Source organism: Octopus bimaculoides, chromosome 1, assembly GCF_046866305.1.
Source record: "Octopus bimaculoides isolate indiv1 chromosome 1, ASM4686630v1, whole genome shotgun sequence".
NCBI lineage: Eukaryota > Metazoa > Mollusca > Cephalopoda > Octopoda > Octopodidae > Octopus > Octopus bimaculoides.
In genome coordinates, this window is record NC_142928.1 from 126381849 (window position 1) to 126400923 (window position 19075).

Sequence of the window (19075 nt, forward strand, 5' to 3'; positions counted from 1 at the left end):
GCCATGAATTTCATTTTCCTTTCATTCATTTCCTCCATCTTTGGTTAGCATCATATAATGCTTTCATGGGTGTGTAAAATGTGTAATAATGTATGTATAGTAGAGTATTTGGGTGTTTCATTATGTATAATTAATAAAGTGTTCAGTCATGCATGTATGTTTGTAGTTGTAAGTTGTTGAATCCCATGTCAGCTCTGATTGAGCCAACCTATAATGCCATGACTACCCTAACTTCTTGTATATCAGAAACTACAGTTTTCAGTGTGTTCTTCTGGGTTTTTTTATAAGATTCCAGAGTGTGATTTGAGAAAGATCTGACCAGTATTTCTAGCATATTGGTAACCATATAAAAGATACCTTGTTGGTTTGTAATGATATGTGTGTATCATAAGTGGAATAGCATTGTAAGGTAAATATGTGTGTGTGTCTGTGTGTGTGTGTGTGTGTGTGTGTGTGTATAAGAGTATGTCTAATAGATGGTGTAGTGGAGTGTATGTATGTGTGTAGTGGTGTATATGTAACTGTGCATGTAGTAGTGTCTGTAGTAATGTGAATGATGCACACGATATACGTATAGTCATATATGTGTGTGCGTGTGTGTGTGCGCGCGTGCGTGTATATATATATATATATATATATATATGAATAATAACAATAAATGGAGCAAAACGCATATAAATAAAAGTTCCTTTAATTCCTACACATTTTTTCAAAATATATGAGAGATTATATATATATATATATATATATATATATATATATATATATAGAGAGAGAGAGAGAGAGAGAGATAGAGAGATGTATGTGCAGTAATGTATAGGTAGTTGGTGCATTTGTAGTAGTATGAGTGAGTGTGTGAGTGAGTGTGTGAGTGAGTGAGTGTGTGTTTGTGTGTGAGAGATGCTACTGTCTATTATTCATCTAATTTGCCTGCTAAGTTGGCCACTACCATTTTTGCCTAAGCTGTCTTTCTTGACAAAGCTTTACATTTTTGATATGCACACAGACCAGACTACATTCAAACAATCCATAGTTTAAAACAAAGGTTTAAAAATAAAGGCATGGCTGTATAGGTGAAAAGCTCGCTTTGCAACCACATGGTTTTCAATTCATGTCCCACTGCATAGCACTTTGGCCAAATGTCTTCTACTATGTTGTTGGCACTCTGTCGCTTACGACGTCGAGGGTTCCAGTTGATCTGATCAACGGAACAACCTGCTCGTGAAATTAACATGCAAGTGGGTGAGCACTCTACAGACACGTGTACCCTTAACGTAGTTCTCAGGGATATTCAGCGTGACACAGTGTGACAAGGCTGACCCTTTGAATTACAGGCACAACAGAAATAGGAAGTAAGAGTGAGAGAAAGTTGTGGTGAAAGAGTACAGCAGGGTTCGCCACGATCCCCTGCCGGAGCCTCGTGGAGCTTTAGGTGTTTTCGCTCAATAAACACTCACAACGCCCGGTCTGGGAATCGAAACCACGATCCAATGACCACAAGTCCGCTGCCCTAACCACTGGGCCATTGCGCCTCCACATCTTCTACTATAGCCCTGGCTCAACCAATGCCTCGTAAGAGATTTTGGTAGATGGAAAATGTGTGGAAACCAGTCACATGTTGTGCATGCACTCACTTCTTTTTGTGTCTGTTCCCCCCTCTCACCACTTGACAACTGATATAGGTTTGTTTTATATCTCTGTAACTGAGGAAAGAGACAAATAGAATAAGAACTAGGCTTAGAAAATAAGTACTGGGGTCAGTTTGTTTGACAAAAATACTTCAAGGCAGTGCCCTAGTGTGACCACAACTCAATGACTAAAAACAAGTAAATGTTGAAGTCTAATCTGGTGCTACATGCATATACAAAAATAAGAGACTTGACAATCAAATACGAAACTGATTACAATGCCATGTAGATGTAAATATTAGAAACCGTTTCATCTCTAGATGAGGTTAATAATTTGAAAAATTATAATTGTTTTCTCACATTTAACCTGAAGAATTAACATTGCTAGACCATTTTCCTCAACCCAGAGATCTGTATGGATTACTGGATCAATTAATTCAAGATAGATGCCTATTATAATGCAATTGGCTAAATCACGAAAATGAACAGCTATCATTCAAAACTTAGAATGTTTAATTAATGATAGTACAAATCAGCAACAAAATATAAACAAGATCTAAATTACACAGCTTTTACTCTTTGAAACCACCATCACCATCATCAACATTTAATATCCATTTTCCATGTTGGCATTGATTGGACAGCTTAACAGGAACTGGCATGGCCAGGAGCCACATCAGGTTTCACAGTCTGTTTTGGCTTTGTTGTGATTTTAGTTTTGATCACATGACTTTGATTGTCTCGATTGATGTTATTTGCCTACAGTGTGACTGCGCAGAGTTCTCTTCTCTTTACGGCACAAGGTGTTCTGTGTTAGTTTTTAGTTAGTCGAGACTGTAGCAACTCACTGCATAAAACTGTTATTGCGTTGAACTTTAGTTTTGCTTACAATTTAACAACCTTTGTTTGTATTGTAGATTACTGTATTTTTAGTCAATTAAAACCTTTTAAACTTTGATATTCCAGTTTGGGTTTATAACAGGCTTGATTTCTATGGCTGGATGCCCTTCCTAATGCTAACCACTCCACAAAGTGTACCAGGTGCTTCTTACACGGTGCCATCATCAGCACATTTTACGTGGCACCAGCATCAGTGCCTTCTATGAGCACCAGTACCTACATCAATGCTTTTTATGTGGCACCTAGATATTAGGATCTCAATTCTGTTGTGATGGACAGGTTTTCTCAAGTACAGTAATGCACCACACATCTCAGTCCTGTCATCTCCTTCATAAGGTTAAACAAAAGAAATTTTTCTTTATTGCTAGAATTTTCATGAAAAGATGGTTATAGAAAAATAATTTGATATTTACCGATGTATTTGTCCATTGTTGTGGAAATAATCCAAACCTTTCAAAACCTCCTTCATTACAGTGGCAATAGAAACTTCATCAAGCACTCCATTTTTACAGCTGGCTGACTTCATACGATTCTTAATTATATCTAACATTGAACCTACAACAAAACAAAATGTAAAAACCATCTCAAACATAGTTGTAATTGCTGTTAGTAGTATTATGTTGCAGCTGTTAGTTTTTTTATATTTCTAATTTGAAGTGTGAAGGGAGAGATGACTATATTAGTTTTGATATTTAATGCAATAAATTAAAATCAAATACAAGTATTAAACCATTTTTCTGGTAAACTTCAGATAAAGATGGTCTGAATTTCTAGATTGACTGGATTTCTTGATACAGGTTAAATATATACTTAAAATATAAAATAAACAATGAAAATTAAAGAACAAAACTGTATTTTTAGCTACTGCTTGTATGCTGTAGAACTTGCATTTCTGAACAAAACCATGTCAAAAACTTTAGGTTATGGCACACACAAAAAAACCCCCCAAAGAAAGAAAGAAAGAAAACAAATTGCACACAAAATTCAAGACTAACTAATTTCAAAAATAACCAATTTTCGGGAATTCCCAGATTTCTGAAAGCCAGAAAATATGAGACAAAATATAATTATTCTGTCTCTAGATCACATTTCCTATAACATTTCTTGAGTTTATATTTACATCACAACTAGATTTTACTATTTCAGTCACATGCCAGGGAGAAAAACTAGAAGTATTTGATAGCTTCCGTTACCTAAGTGACCAAGTCAGTAGGAGGGAGTGGATGCTCTGAGAGCGTAGCTGCTAGAATAAGAATAGCCGGGGCAAAGTTCAGAGAGCTCCTACTTCTGCTGGTAAGAAAGGGCCTCTCGCTCAGAGTGAAAGGTAGACTGTATGACGGACGTGTGCGAACTGCCATGTTACACAGCAGTGAAACATGGGCTGTGACTGCTGAGGACATGTGTAAGCTTGCAAGAAATGAAGCTAGTATGCTCCGCTGGATGTGTAATGTCAGTGTGCATATATGACAGAGTGTAAGCGCCCTGAGACAAAAGTTGGACATAAGAAGCATCAGATGTGGTGTGCAAGAGAGATGACTGCGCTGATATGGTCATGTGTTGCATATGGTTGAGGAGAGTTGTGTGAAAAATTGTCACACCCTAAGAATGGAGGGAACCTGTGGAAGAGGTAGACCCAGGAAAACCTGAGATGAGGTGGTGAAGCATGACCTTCAAACGCTAGGCCTCACGGAGGCAACGACAAGTGACCGAGACCTTTGGAGATATGCTATGCTTGAGAAGACCCAGCAAACCAAGTGAGACCGTAAAAATGGCCTATGCCAGTGTCACATAACCGGCCCATTTAAGAGTACCTGTCAATCATGAGGCAATATACTGTACTTGAGAAGACCTGTTAAGTGAAATTACTGTCGTGGCCAAATCCTGCGCAGGTGGCACGTAAAAAGCACCATTCGAGCATGGTCGAAGCCAGTACCGCCTGACTGGCCCTGTGCCAGTAGCACATAAAAAGTACCCACTACACTCAGAGTGGTTGGCATTAGGAAGGGCATCCAGCTGAAGAAACCTTGCCAGGACTGGTGTAGCCTCCTGGCTACACCAGTCCTCAGTCAAACTGTTCAATCCATGCCAGTATGGAAAACGGATGTTAAATGATGATGATGATGATTTGTAGCAAGGCAATGCAATTCCTCAGTATTATTCAGCAGAACCTTTTTTATACAAGTATGCAGTACTTCTCTCAAATTACAACCATACAGATTCCATCTTGGATCTAAACTATATTTGATACATAGAATTTGTTTTCTTTTTCATGGATATAGTTACTTTGAATTAACAGTTATGTCTAAATCACATATATATATATATATATGAGCGAGATCGTTGCCGGTGCCCGGGCGACGCCCCTGGGCCGGCTCTTGTGCGGGTGACACGAGGTTTTTCGAGCGAGATCGTTGCCGGTGCCCCTGGACTGGCTCTTGTGCGGGTGACACATGAAATGTTTTGAGCGGGACGGGATCGTTGCCAGTGCCCCTGGACTGGCTCATGTGCGGGCGACACATGAAGTCTTTCGAGCGGGATCGTTGCCAGTGCCCCTGGATTGGCTCATGTGCGGGCGACACATGAAATCTTTCGAGCGGGATCGTTGCCGGTGCCCCTGGGCTGGCTCTTGTGCGGGTGACACATGAAATTTCTTCGAGCGAGATCGTTGCCAATGCCCCTGGACTGGCTCTTGTGCTGATGACACATGAAATTTCTTCGAGCGAGATCGTTGCCGGTGCCCCTAGACTGGCTCTTGTGCGGGTGACACATGAGGTTTCTCGAGCGAGATGAGCGTGGCCGTTGCCAGTACCGCCTGACTGGCCTTCGTGCGGGTGACACATGAGTGTTTCTCGAGCGAGATGAGCGTGGCCGTTGCCAGTACCGCCTGACTGGCCTTTGTGCGGGTGACACATAAAAGCACCCACTACACTCTCTGAGTGGTTGGCGTTAGGAAGGGCATCCAGCTGTAGAAACACTGCCAAATCAGATTGGAGCCTGGTGTAGCCATCTGGTTTCACCAGTCCTCAGTCAAATCGTCCAACCCATGCTAGTATGGAAAGCACACGTTAAATGAAGATGATGATGATGATGATATATATATATATATATATATATATATATATTTATATATTTAACTCTTACATCTATTGAAACTGATATCCAATTCACCTACCACTAACTGTAGTGTGTAAATCATAATCCATTGACTTGTACAGCGCCTTGCTGCATGTACTGCTTATAAGTTCATGAAGGTGAACCTCCATCTCTTCATGTGCAGTCTTTTATACCACTCTCTAACTCGCTTTTCTCCAACCACCTTGAAATTCTCATTACATTTTTATTCTCAGCCAGTGCTACTCCATTATTATTCACTTTAACACCTTACTGCTTTTTACTCTGCCTCTTTATCTCATTCCCAATAGCTTCCAGTTTAGGAGAGAGATATCACTCTTCATTCTGTACCAGCAAGTCTTCAACTAGGAAAGCAATCAGGCTGAAATTAACTGATAGGAGTTGTGAAATACTCCAATTTTACAACGATAAGTTATCTAACTCTAGTGATGTTCTGATATATATATACACCTGGTCTTCTAATAAAACCAAAATATTATAGAGTAAACTGAAAAATACTGCAAACTAACAACAAGCCTCTCCATTGTCATTTAACCTGCAAGAAATAGCAATTAAATTTCTCCTAAATCACACCTTACTGTCCTGAAAACAGGGAGAAAACCCCAAATAAGTAGGATAGTCCAGGCAGAAGCTACTTTGAATGCAACTTTCTTCTATCAAGGTTGATCTGAGGCTAAACAACAACTAAAATACTACCAGTGTTAGCAAATGTTATATTAGTGACGTGTATAGTAGGATGGTGAGTGACAGGTAGGGAGCACTCTGCAATAGTCATCAATTTACTGATATCTTGTTTCTCTACTAAATCTCCTCTGAAGGATTAATGATAACATAGCAATGTTATAAAGCTTTGAGCCCTCAACTCCAGATAGAGTCAAAGAAGTACTTGCGTCTTAGGTATTTTTAAAACTTGGGCAAACCCATGCCTCTCATGGCATGATCACAGCTGAATTTCTTCCAGAGAGAAAGAGAAATGAATCAACCCCAGTGCTACAGTGATACGTTACCTAGTGATCCTGAAGGGATGTGGAGGAGCATGGCTTAGTGGTTAGGGTGTTGGACTTAGGATCATAAGATTGTAGTTTCGATTCCTGGACTGGGAAACACATTGTGTTCTTGAGCAAAATATTTCATGTTGTTCCAGTCCACTCAGCTAACAAAAATGAGTAACCCTGAGATAGACTGGCATCCCGTCCAGGTGGGGAATATATACGCCAAGGAAACCAGGAAATCAGCCCTATGAGTTTATATGACCAGGGAAGGAAAGGAACTAAGGATCCTGATCCTGAAGGAACGAAAGGCCAAGTTGGCACTGAGTGGATTTAAACTCAGAGCACAAAAAGCCAGAATGAATACTGCTAAGCATTCAATACAATGTTATAATGACTGTGAAGTTATAAGCAAATATTAACAATAGAGGAGTTAGGATATCAGTGTACCAGCATACACTGGCCAGAATTCTTGCAGGGAAAGAGTATAGGTAAGTTGTTTGAAATAAGTAATAAATATGAAGTGAAAAGGTTGGGATAGGCTTTTGTAAAAAAGAAAACAAAAAGAAAAAAAAAAGCAACTAAAATTATTTTCCACAAAAAGAATGAACAGATTAGCAGTGATATTAGTTTTTATGCGGCATGAGAAAGAGACATCAAAAATAAATAACAGGGGGTGTCATAATTGTGGCAGGGAAGTTTAATAGCTATGCTAAGATACATAAGCATAAATGCTGTGACACAAGCAAGTTAGGCTCAAGCATTTGTAGTTCTGTGTTGTAAATGATTTATAATAAGTAATTAAACTTTAAGAAATCAGCAACATACTTGTGATATACTTGTAAAAGAGTGAAAGACAGCAAGAAACTACATATAAAAGTTAGGTAAACAAAAAACTCTACACCCACCTTGAACTTAACAAAATAAAAGAGTAGCACAAATGTAAGCAGTATACCATTGCCTTGAACTACAGAAATTAGAGACATGAAATGTTGGCAAAGAGGTATCTGTATGAAAAGCAGAGTAAATAGGATGAAGTGTGATGATGCATGACAGTAAATAACTGACAATGAATACAATGAATGCAGAGGGTCTAGAGAGATAAGATGAGTATGATCCATTAATGTGGTGCAAATAAATTCAAAGGTTCACATTTCAGCAAAGCAGCAATAGTCATAATGATTTTTTTTTTTTCTGTAGGAAGGATTACTGTGTCATGACTGATATTTATGAACACCAGAAGAATGAACAGCAAAGTGGAGCTTGGCAGGATTTGAACTCAGTACAAAGCATTTTGTCCAATGTTCTACTAATTCTGTCAACCCTCCACTCTTTAAAATAATGACAATCTTTATTACTTTGGCATTCATCATCATTATCATCATCATCGTTTAACGTCTGCTTTCCATGCTAGCATGGGTTGGACGATTTGACTGAGGACTGGTGAAACCAGATGGCTACACCAGGCTCCAATCTAATTTGGCAGAGTTTCTACAGCTGGATGCCCTTCCTAACGCCAACCACTCAGAGAGTGTAGTGGGTGCTTTTACGTGTCACCCGCATTAATAGCATTAAGCTATTAATTTGTAAGACTGAAGTATAATTGGCTGAGTCACTTTCTAAGATATAATAGGTACACACGACAATGAAGGATGCAAATGGATGGGGGTGGGGATCCTGATGAAACTTAACTTAAAACAAAGTGGATATACAAGGCATCCTGTCTGGCACTTTACCAATTCTACCCTTCTTCAATATCCAGAACTGCAACTTCTGAAGCTCCTTTTCTGCACAAAGTGACTCCTCACTCAACCCTTAAAGCACAAATACTTGACAAACCAATGAGGAAGCCTTTACATGGTCACTTGGTCTGCTAGAAAAAGCAGCGAAATCCCCTTCTCAAATCATACCATACCACATTTAAAAAATAGGACATATTGAATAATACAATCTTATATACAGCATTCCTGAAAACAAGACAGGATTGTCGTGGCTGAAATACTTTTGATCTTAAATCAGTTCAATGAGGGAAGCCTTCCAACTAAACAATAACCAGCAACAACTCTGAACATCAACAACAAATGCCTCACTTACTTTGCTTGAAAGCTACCCCTCAACCTTAGAGAGAGAGTCAAAGGCACAGAACACTGGGAAGAAAGAGAATGAATGAATGACATGAAACTTGTTCAGACTAATACCACTGCAGTAATGACTCAGTGATGTAATGACCCAGTCCTGTAATGACCTAGCACAGTAGCAGGCATAAAGTCAGCTACAGAATGATTGAATTAAAATCAATAAATCAAAGGTAGGTTCTTTCCTCTTCTGCAATCATATATTTGTATTCCCAGATCAAAAGAAACCATTGTCACTAGCAGCAGTGACAGTGCTTGTAGTAGTTGCAGTAGAGCAGCGTAAAATAAAATTGCAGAGATCCAGCCAAAATCTCTCAAGTACCATGACGATCAGAGTTCATGAACAATTCTTGTCAACTCTGCCTTTCTTCCTTCTTGCGTCAACAGACCCACTCGTGATATAACAAGGGAAAAGAATTATCATCAGGAGTTGTGTTGAACAACTGTAGTCTGATGTAGGATGAATCCAACTATGAGCCTTAAGCCTATGTTAAAAAGCATTATCATTAATAGCGTAAAGAATAAGGCAGCAAGCTGGCAGAATTGTTAGCATGCTGGGCGAAAAGCTTAACAGTATTTCATTCAGCCTTGCGTTCTGAGTTCAAATTCCACCAAAGTCAACTTTGCTTTTTATCTTTTCAGGGTCGACAAATTAAGTACCAGTCAAATACTGGAGTCAATAAATTAAGTATCAGTCAAGTACTGGGGTCGATGTAACTGATTATTGCCCCTCCCCACAAATTCCAAGCCTTGTGCCTATAGTAGAAAGGATTGTCAATGTAAAGAGTGCACAATCAGTAGAGAGATTAGCAAAACATCTTGCCAAGTAGTTAGCTGCAGTCCTTTACATTCTGTGTTCTAAGTGAGCTGAGATTCACTATTATTTTATTGACCCAGGAAGAATAAAAAATTAAGTATCCATCATGTTCATATTATTTAAACCTTTCTTCACTCTTATGGAGCATAGGCTGTCAACAGTTTTTTTTTGTTTTTTTTTTCACTGTTCTCATCTCTAGTCTATCTTTCTCTTTCTCGTATCTCGGTTTTGAACAGTCATTGATACATCTGTAACTCCTTGTTTCTAGGTAGGGATGTTGGCCCTACACAAACCTATTTTTACCTCAGGGAAGAAGTAATCAATATTAGTCTGGCTTCTATCCTTCGACCTGTCCAGTATGGTGGGTCCTGCCAGGAACTTGCACTCTGCTGGCATAGCTTTCAGGGTCACTGAAGTACAGAAGCCACCACAAGGACTGGACCTTGTGGTGGACCCATCATGTTCTAAGGTTGATTAAATCTACTATAAACCTTTCCCTAATATTGTAGTCTGGATCATATGTTCATCACCACTGTCACTATCATCATCATTACCACCACCATCATCATCATCACAAAGATGGTTGAGACAGCAAGACAACATTTAGTTTTGACCCTCTTGGTTCCTAGACTGAATTACAAAAATCAAATCTGTCTTTCCTCACTCTCAAGATTTAATACAGTAACTATTAGCATTCTACTGCTGTTAAGTGAATAATCTACACCTACCTGATAAATTTTCACCTATTTTCTCAATATTATCAGACAAAAAATGCTGACATGAATGGTGGGGAAAATAATCAACAAAATACTTCACAGTTCTTACTTCAAATGCTAAAAGGATTGATTCAGTATTTCAGCCTCCAATAAAATAAAATAAAAACAATAATAAAGGTCAATTAAACTGATTGCCAACACAAACATATATGCATACATGCACACATAAATATGACCTTCTACATATTGACATATCTTGGATACCTAGAGATATTTTGTATGCACTTATCCATATCAAGTTTTACAAGTGGTGATGCATATATTGTCACATTAATCAATATTTTAAAGACAATTTTCAGACAGTTCTATTTTTCACTGTATTTGCACAACAGTATGTTAGTCAAGATTTTATAATTGATGTGGAACAAAAATGTCGACTGCTGCCATGCTAGGGCACTGCCTTGAAGAACTTTTAGTTGAATGAACTGACCCCAGTACTTAATTTTGTTAATCCTGGTACTTATTCTATCAGTCACTTTTGCTGAACTGCTACCTTACAGAGACTTCAACACACCAACACCGGTTGTCAAGCAGTAATTGGGGGAACAGACACAGACAAAAAGACACACACACACACACAACAGGCTGTTTTACGTTTCTGTCTACCAAATCCACTCAAGGCTGACACTATAAAAGACACTTGCCCAAGGTGCCATACAGTGGGACTGAACCCGGAACCATGTAGTTGAGAAGCAAGCTTTTTACCACACAACCATGCTTGTGCCTATACATATACAAATTACACACACATATAAATGTGTGTGTGCGTGTACACAAATGAGAGAAAGAATACTTAATATATATAATACAGTTTATTTGTTTGAAGGTGATGATTCACTCCATAGCTACTATGAATCTCTTGCTCTTGTGTGTTCATTCATCAGAACAAATACACTAAGACACTCAGACTAGTGACAGAGAGAATCAACAGTTTGGAAAATTAAATCTCACACACGCACACACACACACACACACACACACACACAAAATTTTGGTCTTAAATAGAAGAGCCTTCTGAGCAAAAGCTTCCAAGTTGCTATAAATATGCCCTACCTACCTAACTGAAAATTGTGCTTCACAATGCTGTTGAGTTACTGTATGTAGAAATTAACAAAAAAAAAAAAAACAATAAAACAGCCAAACATTTACAACAACCCATACACCGTAAACAACCAAAGTACAATGCCTCTGCAATCAATCAATCAGCAACAGAGGAAACTGATGTGAGTGCCATCAGTGCAGTTTTATTGCAGGGCCATTACTACACAATCTTTGAAGTCACACACAAAATAATATTTATCACAACATCCTAGTTCTTTGTTTCTTTGTTTTTTTTTTTTTGGTTTTCTATGCTTCCCCACACCACACATACTCACTCACTTACTCTATCTCTCTCCACCCCCTCTCTCTCTCTCACAAGAATAGACAACACATTAAATCGTTTACCAATAAGAAGACGTGCTGAAGATTTCATAATGAACTTCCTATCCAACAAACATTTTGTTGTTCTAGCGTTTTTCAATAACATCGCATGCATACATATGTACGCACACACAAACACATATAGATTTGTGTGTGTACATAAATATATTTACTTAAAAACTGAACACAGATAGAGCCACAAAGAAAAGAAGGAAGTGGATCAAAAAGTGAGCAAATGGTTACTCACTTTCAATTCACAGAATCTATTACTACATTTAAAGATACATGTTTTGAATGAAAGATCATTTTACATCTGTGGAGGTGTGTAGCTTAATGGTTAGGGTGTTGGGCACATGATTGTAAAATTGTAGTTTCAACTCCTGGACTAAGTGAAGCATTCTGTTCTTGAGCAAAACACATCATTTCGCATTGCTACAAAATCCAGGAAACCAACCTAATGAGTTTATGTCTCATGAAGGAACTTTATTTTACGTCCGCTTTTCCATGCACAAGCACAGTCAGAGAAAACTAGCTATCTCTGTAGTATATCTCATATTTTTGCTGTGGTTTGTACAACTCTCTGCCCACATGTCTGTGTGCATGTCTCTCCAGCACCAAAAAATACCGTCCCTGAATGACTTGTCAGCCATGCCAAATCATCTGCATCCAAGACTGCTGTGCCCAATCAGCTCATTCTAATATTACATATATCACTAGAAAACTTATTTTCACAGCTGGATGAGCTTCCTGTTATTCACAATTCAAATATGAAATAACAATGAAACCTGCTTAAGTTGACTGAATTAGGCAAGAATGAGAGGAGAGTCTTAATAGAGGCACACTGAAGTACATAAAGTAGGGCTTGAACTCAGTAGACAAGCACCCAAACTTCAAAGCTACTGAGATTCAATTTCTGGTTATTGACCAAAACTGTTGAGAGCCATGTATCAAACGCCAGATGGCTCTTGAATACAATCATCAATTGATAAATAGTTTTAAAGCTCACAAACACCTCAGAAGTATGTCTAATTGGTGCAATCCTCTAGATGTTGCATAACCCTCTTAGTAATGAGCACTTTTGTTAATATCAATGTCCATTCTGCTAAAGTCAGTTTGTGATGAAAAAAAAAAATGTCCTAACAAAGCTAACCACAAAGGTGCTAATGCTTTATATCATTCATTTGATGAATATAAATTGTTCTTCATGACTTTGCAGGAGAAAAATAATATTGGCTTCAAATTTTGGCACAAGGCCAGCAAGTTCAGGAGAGGGGTTAAGTCAATTACATCAACCCAGTGCTCAAATGGTACATATTTTATCAACCCCAAAAAGATGAAAGATAAAATCGACCTCAGCAGAATTTAAACCCAGAATGTAAAGACGGACAAAATACCATTAAGCATTATGCCCAGTGTGCTAACGATTCTGACAGCTTGCTCCCTTAAGCAAAAAGTATAGTATTTATATGAAATGCTTATTGAGACTAAAACAAAGATATAGTTCTGTGAAGGTACCAGCGAGGTTTAGCCCTTTAGCATTTAAACCAGCCATATCCAGCCCAAATATTCTGTTTTATGTTCAAACCAGCCAGATCTGGCCTCTCACACCTACCCTACAATGTTGTTGTAAAAGTAAACAATCACATCAATGAAATCACAAAGTTAAAATTATAATGCACAATTAGTTCAAAACAATGAGAATAAATAAGCACTATATTTGATACAGTAAGCTGAATGCTTAAAGGGTTGTTTGAAATTTTAAGGTGTTTCCATTATTTTGTCCAGCCCCTGTATATATATATATATATATATATATATATATATATATAAATGGGCTTCTTTCAGTTTCCAGCTACTAAATTCACTCACAAGGCCTTGGTTAGCCTAAGGCTATAGTAGAAGACACTTTGCCCGAGGTGCCATGCAGTGGGACTGAACCCAGAAGCAAGTGTCTTACCACATAGCTACACCTGCACCTATAGGTAACAATTTTAGATTTTTTTAAATTTATTTTTGACAATTTTAAGTCTTATGTATTTATCTACAAATACAGATTATAGACAAAAAAAAAAACAATAGTTCTGCTTTCAGTGGAAAAGATTCTGATGCTGTTTCATGTCCAACAGTTTTGTTCTCCTTACCAACAAATCATAAGTACATTTTGTTCAAAACAAAAGTTGTGCTTACAGGCTGAGAAATCTAAGTCCCAACAGAAACAGATAGTGTATATAAATCATTATTAAATCACACAAATTTACATTAAACAGCTGTTTGAATTAGATTAATGCCTGTATAACGTCATGGCTAAGAATTCCCCCCACTGTATAGATATATGTATAGATACATGCATAATACCTATGTATGTATATGTAACAACTTAACAATAAGAAAAAAATCACATACTTTTGGTACAACAGTCTGGAAATAAATATTTTATTTCAATCTATATATCATAAATTCAGTCTTTCAATTTAGAAAATGAAAAATTTTAAACAATGTCTATGCAAACTAACAAAAAAAAAATGCTTTTATAAAAAATATAAATACTAAAGTTTGCCTATTTATCAGCAGTCACTCTTTTCAGAAGCATCATTATATCGATTTCAAATAAAACAGCTACCCACCTCCACACAACTTCATAACAACCCACAGTTCTTCTTTCACTACAAATGATGTGTAATAGGCAACCACATTCTCGTGTTTACAGTGGCTCATAGCCTGAATTTCTTTCTGTTGAATAAAGACAAGATAATAAACAAAATCAGTAAGGAAGAGAGAACAAAAAAAAAAATAATAATAATAATAATGTTGGCATGTATAAGTAAATAAAAATATGAATTTGTTAAAACATCATTGTGGTTTTCTTTTTTTTTTTTTCTTTTGGTCCTATCTGAAAATAGAAAAAAAAAGGCAACAAACAGAACTATGAATTTCGTTTCAATAACCAGCCCCAAAAATTAAACAAACCCTTATGAATACATACGCATATGCACGTATTCACACAATAATACAGGAATACATTAATGTCTATTTCTAGTTCTTAGTGTCAGGTTGACACAGACATCACGTTTATGTAGTAAATCAAGAGCTCAATCTTAACACTGCTGATGTTATGGACTGATCCCATAATGAGCGGGAGAGCCTGTGAAAGAACATGGAATAATCTTTTGAGGCCCAACAGAGGGCATTAATGAATAAACATTATTGCTATTGTTAAAACGTATAGAAAAAAATACATCATCTTTTAATGCTTTTCAAACATAACATGTTTATTATATTATGTGCAAAAATGAAAACGTACAAGTCTGTAAATGTGTGTGTGTTCATGTACACATCAAGAACTATTGAACAATGCATAAATCTGCTTACATATTCTCCATGTGTGTGTGTGTACATGTAAATGCATGTATGAGTAAGTGTGCGCGTATTTCTATGTATGTATAGTTCACTTTGCAACCATATATTTTCAGGTTCAGTCCTACTGCGTAGCACAATGTGCAGGCGCCTTCTAAAATAGTTACAGGCCAACTGTGGCCTTTTGGGTGGATTTGGTAGATGGAAGCTGAAAGAAACCCACTGTGTGTGCATGTGTATGTGCATAGGTGTATTCTTGACCCCCTTGTTTGACATTACCTGCAAATTATAAACAAACGTTACATCACCACCATACAAGCGGTGTTTATTATTTTTTGTTTTGTTTTTTTGTAATCACCAGTGGAAACATGTCCAAGCATTATGCAGTTCATATTTGAGGAAATAGGGAAAATATTACCTTCCTTGGAAATAGGTGAGATTTGGCAACAGAAAGTGCATCCAACTTAAAAAAACCTGCCTCAAATTTTGCCTGGCCTATGCAAGCATAGGAAAGTGGAGACAAAAACAATAATGGTGATGATTATATATATATATATATATTCATTTATTTATTTATTTTATCTAGTTTCAGGCCAAGGTCTATGGCCTCTGAACACTATAAAAGGCTGTAAGATATAACATGGACTAATTTCTCCAATTGTAATCCGCTGGATTGCTTATGTGTGGAGTGCAGTTGAGAAAGACACCAACCATTTTGTCCGCAACACAAAGGCTAAGTTTGTAGCCAAGAGCAAGGAGGTATTCGAACGTCTTCCCAATGACACAGTGAGGAACACCTGTGCCAAATTCCAGAGCCATTTTGATGCTGCAGTGGAAGCTGGGGTGGCTACTTTGAGTAAACTGTTATCTAGTTGATATCTTTAATATGTTTTTTTTTTAAACACATTTACTTTTGGATGAGATGTTGTGCTTTGTTTTCCTTTTATGCAAACTGCCAAATTCATTCTGAACACCCTATATATGTGTATATATTGGGTTCACAAGCATGAGGTTATGAGTTCAATTCCCAGCATAAACTAACCAGTCTGTCTACCCTATGTGAAAGGCCTCTCCGAAAAGATACAAAAGATATGCAGCCCATATGACATCAGGAAAGTATTCAAGAGTAATACAACACTTCGCAAATATCTCCGAGTAAAACCACCAATAGAAGAGAATATGACCAAAGACTGTGTGTACTCCATCCTATGCAGCTGTGGTAGGTTATACAAAGGCGAAACATGCCGCCCCCACAAAATAAGGGTAGAGGAACATTGCAAAGCTGTGACACGAGCAGATATTGATAAATCGGGTATAGCTGATCATGTATGGAAAAACGGAGACCACCTCTCACTGTGGGATGAAGCTAAAATAATAGACAGAGAATATCACTAGAAAATACGAAAATTCAAAAAGGCAGCACATATGCTAGGACATAATAACCTCCTAAGCAGACCTAGTGCAGATATGAGTAGCATATGGGAACTGGTATTAAGGAAGTATAGGAAAATATTAGATTTATAAACCCTAAAATTCACTCCATAATTGCCCACAGACATATGGCATAGTGGTTAAGAGCGCAGGCTACTAACCCCAAGATTCGAAGTCCAATTCCAGGCAGTGACCTTAACAATAATAAGATTGGAAAAATAGCTTAGGAATGAGAACTCAGGTTCGAAATTCCCCCAGGACACCTGATGAAAGTTGGAGAGTACATCAGCCGAAACGTTGCGTTAACAACAAAGATGAGGACAAATATCCATCAAATGTAAATAATATAAGGATACAAAGATCAGTGATGGAGTAGGAGTAAGTTAGCTAGCTTGCCAATTTACAGAGACTAGGTATTATCTTTTATCTTTTACTTGTTTCAGCCATTAGACTGTGGCCATGCTGGGACACTGCCTTGAAGAACTTTTAGTTGAATGAATTGACCCCAGTAATTAAATCCACTCACGAGGCTTTGGTCGGCTTGAGACTACAGAAGAAGACATTTAACCAAGGTGTCATACGGTGGAAGTGAACCTGGAACCATGTAGTTGGAAAGCAATCTTCTTATCACACAGCCATGCCTAGATTCCATGCAAAAGAGATATTAATGCCTAAAATAGTTAGAAAAAGGAAGCGTATTCTAGGAACACTGTTTATTTCTGGGCTTTCTTAAAACTTACTTTGCTGTAACCGGTGCAGTCAGTAATAGACAATTTATCCAAGTCATATTAGCAGAACATTCATAACTGGAAACAATTGGGTGGAAGATAGAAACTGTGAAAGCTCATAAAGTGGATTCTACATGTGAGCTCAAATAGCTGGCTTTGTCATTCTACCTGATGATTACATTAAGGATACAAGTGTTTGTAGGATACTCATCCACTTACACCATGTGCCAAAAAAAAGCACAAAAACAAAAGGAAGTGGTAATACTCCAGCATGGCTTCAATTCAGTAACTGAACTCAATAAAACAATAAAAAAAAAAAAAAGTAGAAAGCTCCTTCCAGAGTCATATAGACTCATAGGGCTGGTTTCCTGGATTCTGTGGCATATGTACCCACCACCACCTGGATGAGATGCTGGTCTGTTGCAGGAATACTTATTTTTGCCGACTGAATGGACTGGAGCAATGTGAAATGAAGTGTTTTGTCCAAAACCACCAATCTTATAATTGTGAGTTCAACACTAACCACTAAGCCATGCACTTGGTCCAAATAAAAGAATGTCTTATTTGGACTGGCAAAAGAAGTTCCATAAATCACACAACTTGAAATTTTCATCATCAAAACCAACAAAAGATCCATTCACTTACTACTTAACTGTTAAATATCAGTTATATAAATTGTATTTTGCTTAAACAATTAAATACAATACTCATGGTACAAGCACAATGCTAGTATTAACATTTGCACTCATATTCACAATTATTCTAGCAGTTTGCTATCTTTATCTTTCAGCCAATATTCCTCACAAAGTCCCATCCTAATAACTACAAAATTTAATTGTAATGGTCACTTCCACTATTTCCAGTCCTTTCCATCCCTTCATTTTCTCCATGTTCCTGCAACTGTTTATTTTCTACAGTAAGTCGACAATATAAAGTTATGCTCCATTCTGTTGAGAAATGACTCCCTCAACAAACAGAAAATCTGTGAAGTACTCCTTTAGTAGCTAGTTCTAATTTAACCCCTTAGCATTCAGGTCACCCTGTCAAATGTAATGCTTATTAGTTCATATTGCTTTGAATTAATCATTCATCATCTTATAGCTCTGAGATTTCAATGATGTGATTGTTTACTTTTAGAATGACATTGTATGGTATGTGTAAGAGGTTGGATCTGGCCAGTTTGAAAATAAAGCTAGTAGAATATTTTAGCCAGATGTGGCCAGTTTAACCCTTTAGCAATCAGATTATTCTGTCAAATGTGCAGCTTATTAATTCACGTTGTTTTTAGTTAATCATACATTACTTTGTAGCTCTGAGACTTTGATGATGTGACTGTTTAATTTTAGAATGACAGTGTTGGGTAGGTGTGACATACCAGATCTGGCCAGTTTGACCATTAAGCTGGTAGACTATTGTAGCTGGATATGGCCAGTTTAAATGCTATAGGGTTAAACACAAAGCCAGCAGTTTTGATGGAGAGAATTAGTTGATTACATTGATCCCAGTTCTTGACTGGTATTTTATTTTATCAACCCAACAAGGATAAAAATGCAAAGCTGAGCTCAGCAGGATTTGAACTCTGAACATGGAGATGTGGAAGAAATCAAACAAAACATTTTTCCTGACACTCTAATGATTCTGCCAATCCAAATGAAAGATATTCTTTTACTGGATTCAGTCACCAAACAGTAACCATGCTTCAACACTACTCTTTTTCTTCCTTTTTTTTCTTTTTCTTGTACAATGACACTGAATTTAGCAGA

The 19075-nt window shown here is 37.4% G+C and overlaps 1 protein-coding gene across 11 annotated transcripts in view; it reads right to left on the minus strand.

Annotated features, from left to right (window-relative positions):
- LOC106879265 (serine/threonine-protein kinase OSR1) overlaps nucleotides 1–19075 on the minus strand; it is a 268230-nt gene that overhangs the window by 120399 nt on the left and 128756 nt on the right. For 7 of the 11 annotated variants that reach the window (XR_016243128.1, XR_016243127.1, XM_089357459.1 and 4 more), the window contains exons 3-4: nucleotides 14424–14529; nucleotides 2942–3083 (exon numbers count right to left, since the gene is read on the minus strand). Coding sequence is in view for 9 of the 11 variants with exons in the window: in XM_052970001.2 (XP_052825961.1) it covers nucleotides 2942–3083; nucleotides 14424–14529 (248 nt within the window). In the remaining 2 variants the exon portion in view is untranslated. The remainder of the gene's footprint in view (nucleotides 1–2941; nucleotides 3084–14423; nucleotides 14530–19075) is intronic. The other 4 variants (XM_089357475.1, XM_089357489.1, XM_089357484.1 and 1 more) reach the window with 1 other exon arrangement.